Genomic DNA, 6,378 nt, shown 5'->3' with positions numbered 1-6,378 from the left:
TAATAAAATGGCGGCGGTAAAACCAGAAATGTTGGTTCGGTACCAAACAGGGGTCAGCTTGGGCCAGAAAGTAGCAGCGGGAAGGTTGCTTTATTTAATCACAATACTCTTGATTCAGTTGGGTCTCTATAAATATTTTTACTATTTAAAAATATTTTATTATAATTTTCATAATTTTATTTTAGAAATTATTCCAACCAATGTAGTTATTATTTCTGTTTCTTACATAATCAACAACCACCTTCACAGTTACCTCTTGAATAGGAGAGGACATTATGGCTCTGTGGACCTGACTTTTGCTTTTTTATCATGGTGCTCTTGTGTATTGTTTTGTTGTTTTTTTTAATTAAAATGTTTAGTTTTTAAAAAAAAAATTCCCTCTGTTACCGTTAAGTATTACCGTTAATTTTAAGGTTTAGTTAGGGCTCCTAGTTTGTATTGGGTCACATAGTCCTGCCAAGGAGAGGGACTTTTTCTGTTTGTTTTTTTCCTGGACATCCAGATATAGAGGAGTTTTTTTTTTACATTACCTGTTTTTTTGTATATATCACTACAATATACGAGATATTTTATTCTATTTTTTTTTGCTATTCAATCTGGTTGTGAGATGACTTGGCAGCTCTGGCTCTGGCAGATTATTATTTAAAAAATAAAAAAAGTATTTTATGCATTTTTCAAAGAGATATATGACAGATATAACTTAAGCAGATTGAATAAGACAGGCGTTGTTGATGTATCCAATACTAAACTTAATAAAAGACATTAAACTCGCTGTGTGTCTTTGTATTATTTCATCATATATCTATATTTATATAATGTTAATATATAACATCATAACATTATTAAGTTTAATAATTATAGGAGAAATTATAAGAGAAAGAAGACGAAGAAAAAGTAGGACTTAAATTATTTTCTGTTGTATGTTAGTCATGTGGAGGGCAGCCCTTACGAGTGATTATCGTGGTGGTTAAGTTTAAGTCATTTTTGGGGCAGAGGAATACAAAAACATGTTTGTTTACGTGAGTCCATTTAATTATCTCTAATTATTTTGGAAACAAGCAGTGGAAACACATTAGCAATATGATAAGATAATTACAATCAGCGCGTAAGTAAACTTTCATTCCTGAAATACTTTATAGCACGTGGCCACTGATGATAACGTGATCACCATAGATCATTAACATAATGGGCTAGAAGCAAAAAAATGGGAAGGGGGAAGTTCTGGTCCAGTATAAATACCCAGGGCGTCTCAATCCCAAATAATTACTTTTTGGTAACTCTGGTTTCCACCATGAAGCTGCTTCTGATCTGTGTGTTGTTGGGTGCAGCTGGTAAGTCTCTTTCTGGGGGATTAAAATGACTCTAACGGCACGTAGATCTTCTCAGAAATCTCTTATTCTAACGGGTCATGGATCGTTGGGTCTTCTAATGTCCATGTTCTTCACTTGCCAAAGGTAGCCCTTGGAGCTTATCACAATGGGTTGCCTACACTCATGCAATAAATACTATGATGAAGATTTTATTTTAACGACACGTAGCTTCTTCTATGTAGACCATATCCATGGCTCAGTGTTTTTAGTGGATTTAAAATTGATTTGAGATTAAGATTTACAGAGGTTCTATGTAATTTCTGAAGCATACAATGCAATATCTATGGCCAGCATTGTGTTTTATCTTCATACATTTTGTAGTAAAGTAACTTTATGATTCATTTGTATCTAACCCTGTCTACATCTTCTGAGGATGGGGTGGTTGGATGGGTTTAGAACACTTTTGACCTAAAATGCTGCTTAATCTTCCTCTATGGTATCACTGGCGGTGTTGCTCCCATTAACTGGTGTCTTGCCTTAGCTGCTTTTGAGGATGATGACGATAAGATTGTTGGAGGATACACCTGCACCAAGAACTCCGTCCCATACATTGCATCCTTGAACTCCGGCTACCATTTCTGCGGAGGGTCCCTGATTAACAGCCAGTGGGTCGTCTCTGCCGCTCACTGCTACAAATCGTAAGTAAAGTTTACTTTTTAAGGAGTGTGTCTAATTGCGCTTTTGATTAGAGCTCTCAAGTTTCTATAATAAATATGAAATGTCACACTCCACCAATCTTAATTCCTGTGAATTTATCACATAAAAGAAGAACATAAAATAACTTACTATTAAAAAGAAATAGGTCACCCAGATGCCTTCTCCCAAGTCTCTTCAAGCCATCTCTCTGTATAGAGCAAATTATTCTACAACTGAACTTGATGTTCTCCCACGACGCGTTTCACCTCTTGCAGGCTTCAAACGTGACATCTGAAATTTGATATTTCTTTGTGAGGTTCTGATCCTTTGTCAAGGAAAAATTATTTTTCAACATAACCCGAGATAATGTCTTCTTTACATTTCACATAGAGCATGGACATTATCTCCTCTTCCCTCCCTATGGAGGGAATAGGGATGTCTAGGTCAATGACAAAAAATGCCATCGCCACATTTTAGGACTGCAGATCATGCGTATGTCTTTATCCGATTATAGTTGTACACCCCTGTCTCTCGCAGGAGCCTTCAGGTCAGACTTGGAGAACACAACATCGCTGTGAGTGAGGGCACCGAGCAGTTCATCAACTCCGTCAAGGTCATCAGACACCCCAGCTACAACTCCAGAACCCTGGACAATGACATCATGTTGATCAAGCTTGCCTCCCCCGCCAGCCTGAACTCCTACGTGAAGGCCGTGGCTCTGCCCTCCGGCTGCGCCTCCTCTGGAACCAGCTGCCTGATCTCCGGCTGGGGCAACACTCTCAGCAGTGGCAGTAAGTCAACTCAACCATGACCACGATTCGTTTGTAACTGTGTTACAATAGCACAAAATAGCATGGAAGAGTTTGCAATTACCGGTATTTTGCATTCATGAAAACATTCTTTTTGCAGCCAGCTACCCAAATCTCCTCCAGTGCCTGAACGCCCCCATCCTGACCTCCTCCCAGTGCAGCAATGCCTACCCCGGACAGATCACCGCCAACATGATCTGCCTTGGCTTCCTTGAAGGTGGCAAGGACTCCTGCCAGGTAATTTTTTTTTCTTGTCCTTGCTATTTTTAGGAGAAATTAAATATTTCCTTATTTTTTTAGTATCTATGAATACTTGTCCCAAAAGAGAGGTTTAGAAATTATATATTTTTCTTTCCCTAAATGCATAACGTCACGTCACTAATTCATAAACTGTATGTAACTGTTTCCCATTATATCTTTGTAAAAAATTATTTCTTGCACATATGGCAAGGTAAACATTTTTAAAACCTTTCTTCACAGGGTGACTCTGGTGGCCCCGTGGTCTGCAACGGACAGCTCCAAGGTGTTGTCTCCTGGGGTAACGGTTGTGCCCTGAGGAACTACCCCGGCGTGTATACCAAGGTCTGCAACTACAACTCCTGGATCCAGAACACAGTGGCTTCAAACTAAATTTTTGCTCTAATATTTACTCCTTTTGTGTTATTTCAAGTCGTGTTTCTCTGTGCCATTGATTTATTGGCTTTAATAAAGTCCTGATCTCGGGAACATACTTTGACATCTTGATTTTGCTATTTTAATTACTTGCAGTCGCATTGATAAATGGACACTACAAGCAAATTTGGGGAAAAAATAAGCAATTAAAATGAAATATTCTTAAACATCATGTGACAGTAATACTCTGTAATACAGTAATAATAAAGATATACCATTACATAAGTTATGGTGGGTAAAGGTGATGGAAACCTCTTCCACTTCCAGAAGGCTTGCTTTTCCCTCAGAAATCTCATGGTGCTGCCACAACCACAATGGATTCTGGGTAGGTGCATGCAAATGAAGTCAACAATAATCACCTTTTGCCTCTATATCCACTTTATACATGGATTCCTTGAAAGTAATTGCCCGCTGTACAGGACAGCCTTTAGACAAAACTCGGGAAGAGAAGCAATAGGCAGATCACCGCTCATGGACAGCTGTTTCATCCTTAAAGGGACTCATCAGCATGTTGACCTTATTTGCATGCGCCTACCCAGAATCCCTTGTGGTTGTGGCAGCACCATGAGATTTCTGAGGGAAAACAAGCCTTCTGGCTTGTCTGGTGTCTGTAGATGAGTGTTTAATAATACTTCTACTACCCCTTAATTTTAAGTGGAAGGGGTTTCCATCACCTTTACCCACCATAACTTATGTAATGGTATTTCTTGTGCTACCCTAAGCCTTAAGTACTCAGCTAGTATTGCTATTTCATGCTGATGAGGTTTGTTGTAGACAAAAAATGCTGTGTTTTGACTTTTTTTTTTTGGCTAAGATCAAGTATATTGTCCTTAGGGAGGAGGGTAAACACTTGATCTTCTGGCATTATGGCTAAGGTGCTTATTTGTCCTGGTAAAATGTTGGAGTTGCTTTATTCATTGTGTGTGTCTACTGTGGAAGGTGTGGGCATGATATGCACCAAAGACTTTTTATTACCTTGCATACTTAATTTCCTGCTCCTTACAGGTTTGTAGATTTAGCAGAGTTTCTTTGATTTTTATCAAAAATTGCTGGATGCTTATTTATTACCACGTTTTTTCACGTGTGCCTATGAATTGCTGGTTTGATTTCACATTACCACACATGGCAAGGCAATTACATGTTTTTTGATTTGGCACTTTTGGTTTTGGACGCTGCACTGCATTTGTAGCTTGACTTAGCTGGTAGAGGTATAGTGGAGCCTTATGGCCCCTTACCTCTGTCCATAAAGGGGTCTTACCTTTCGGGTTCGACCTGAAGATCCGGCCCTCCCGCGGGGGGGGGGAAGGAATCCAGTCTGGTATATCCCTTCGGGGTGAACCTGAAGTAGTTCTTCAGGCTTCTGCTGCCCTAAAGCACAGAACGCTGCACATAGAGGAGCACACACCTCGGGCTCCCAAAAACCAAAAAGCTGTGATCTGGCTATTGCACCTCTTACCCGAGTTTTATCTAAAGGCTGTCCTGTACAGCGGGCAATTATTCTCAAGGAATCCGTGTATAAAGTGGATATAGAGGCAAAATGTGATTATTGTTGACCTTATTTGCATGTTGCTACCCAGAATCCCTTGTGGTTGTGGCAGCACCATGAGATTTCTGAGGGAAAAACAAACCGTCTGGTGTCTGTAGATGAGTGTTTAATAATACTTCTACTGCCCCCCTTCTTTTTAAGTGGAAGAGTGGGGGAACCACTGGGCCCTGGCCTTCTGGCAGATCTGGGTGACCCCCCCAGAAGTTAAAGGGGGAACTGCTAGGCCCTGGTCTTTTGGGGGGCTCTGGGCAGTCCCCCATAAAGATATTTCTGAGGGAAAAACAAGCCTTCTGGCTTGTCTGGTGTCTGCAGATGAGTGTTTAATAAAACTTCTACTACCCCTTTAACTTTAAGTAAGAGCAAAAAGAAATAACTGATTGTATTATTTTGTATTAGCAGTTTCCTGTTCTTAGTGTTTTTATTAAAAAAAAAATTATTTATGTCAAAATGTTTTATGTACTCAAATCTCTGTTGCCATATGTAATATCTGAGATATGGAAGTATTACAGCAAACCTCAATAAACACTTACATATACATATATATCATTCAGTTATATACTAAAATAAACTGTATTCACTCTATTAACTATATTTAAAATAAACACCTTAACATTTTATATACAGATAATGCTTCCCAGAATTAACTGTATGCATGTCGAATACTGCCTATAATTCTTAGCATCAAGCCAAGCTATTGCAAGATAGAAAATGTATTTTAATTGGACCAGTTGGCCAGATCTGCAAGCAAGTTTGTTAAAATTATTTTTACATATTTTGTATAATTATGCGTGCTTTCCTGTATATGTCCTAAATATGTATTTTGGGGAGATTGTTTCTTTTTTGGCCAAATGTTTGTATTTATCTTTTTTGCACATTCCTATTTTCCCGATCCCCTCCTTTTGGCCTCCTACACCCATAACCCATGCTCTTTTTACTTTAAACTTCTTATTTTTTGTCATCTCGCTCTCTCTCTTTCTCCTCTTGTAGCCTTCGTGCACCATAACAAACAGCCTGCCTACCACCATCTCAAGCCAAAGCCCTAACTCCCCCTCCCCCTATTTATATATTCGTTTTAGCATCCGATACATGGTCCTGATTATCCCGACTATGTGTTTATGACCAAACTGTATGCAATCTTTATACGCTACCATCCTCATGCACAGTTTTCCCATCCTACCGATTCCAAATCGATGTTCCACCTTGGAGTCATCACTGTGGTCCCATTCATGACGAGTTCATTTCATGATACGTACAATGATTTAGGGACAGCGAATACTTTAGCACTAAACATCTCCCCAACTCAGAAGGTGGCACTCATCAGTAGTAGTACATTGAGAAAAAGTTT

At 39.2% G+C, this 6,378-nt stretch overlaps 1 protein-coding gene across 3 annotated transcripts; it reads left to right on the top strand.

The window, feature by feature from the left end:
* Positions 1-1,291: 1,291 nt before the first annotated feature.
* LOC149288781 (trypsin-like) lies at positions 1,292-3,445 on the top strand. Of its 3 annotated transcripts, none has more exons than XM_089491526.1 (5): positions 1,292-1,331; positions 1,852-2,008; positions 2,544-2,797; positions 2,916-3,052; positions 3,296-3,445. In XM_089491526.1, the coding sequence occupies exons 1-5, from the start codon at positions 1,292-1,294 to the stop codon at positions 3,443-3,445; spliced, it is 738 nt and encodes a 245-aa protein (XP_089347652.1). The 3 variants fall into 3 exon arrangements, with proteins under 3 accessions (XP_089347652.1, XP_089347651.1, XP_089347653.1); XM_089491525.1 differs by having other exon boundaries at positions 2,544-2,801; positions 2,920-3,052; XM_089491527.1 differs by lacking the exon at positions 1,292-1,331 and having other exon boundaries at positions 1,863-2,017; positions 2,547-2,797.
* Positions 3,446-6,378: the final 2,933 nt, after the last annotated feature.

The sequence above is a fragment of the Sceloporus occidentalis genome, unplaced genomic scaffold (genome assembly GCF_023333645.1).
Source record: "Sceloporus occidentalis isolate IW3139 unplaced genomic scaffold, rSceOcc1.0.p SCAF_50, whole genome shotgun sequence".
Lineage (NCBI taxonomy): Eukaryota > Metazoa > Chordata > Lepidosauria > Squamata > Phrynosomatidae > Sceloporus > Sceloporus occidentalis.
Note: the sequence above shows the minus strand (reverse complement) of the source record. Positions and strands in the feature narration are given on the sequence as shown.

Bases quoted from the DNA above. Each gene is read 5' to 3' on its own strand.
- LOC149288781 (XM_089491526.1), top strand. From the start codon at position 1,292: ATGAAGCTGCTTCTGATCTGTGTGTTGTTGGGTGCAGCTG. The intron at 2,009-2,543 runs GTAAGTAAAGTT...TGTCTCTCGCAG, and splicing joins GCCGCTCACTGCTACAAATC to GAGCCTTCAGGTCAGACTTG. The intron at 3,053-3,295 runs GTAATTTTTTTT...CTTTCTTCACAG, and splicing joins GTGGCAAGGACTCCTGCCAG to GGTGACTCTGGTGGCCCCGT.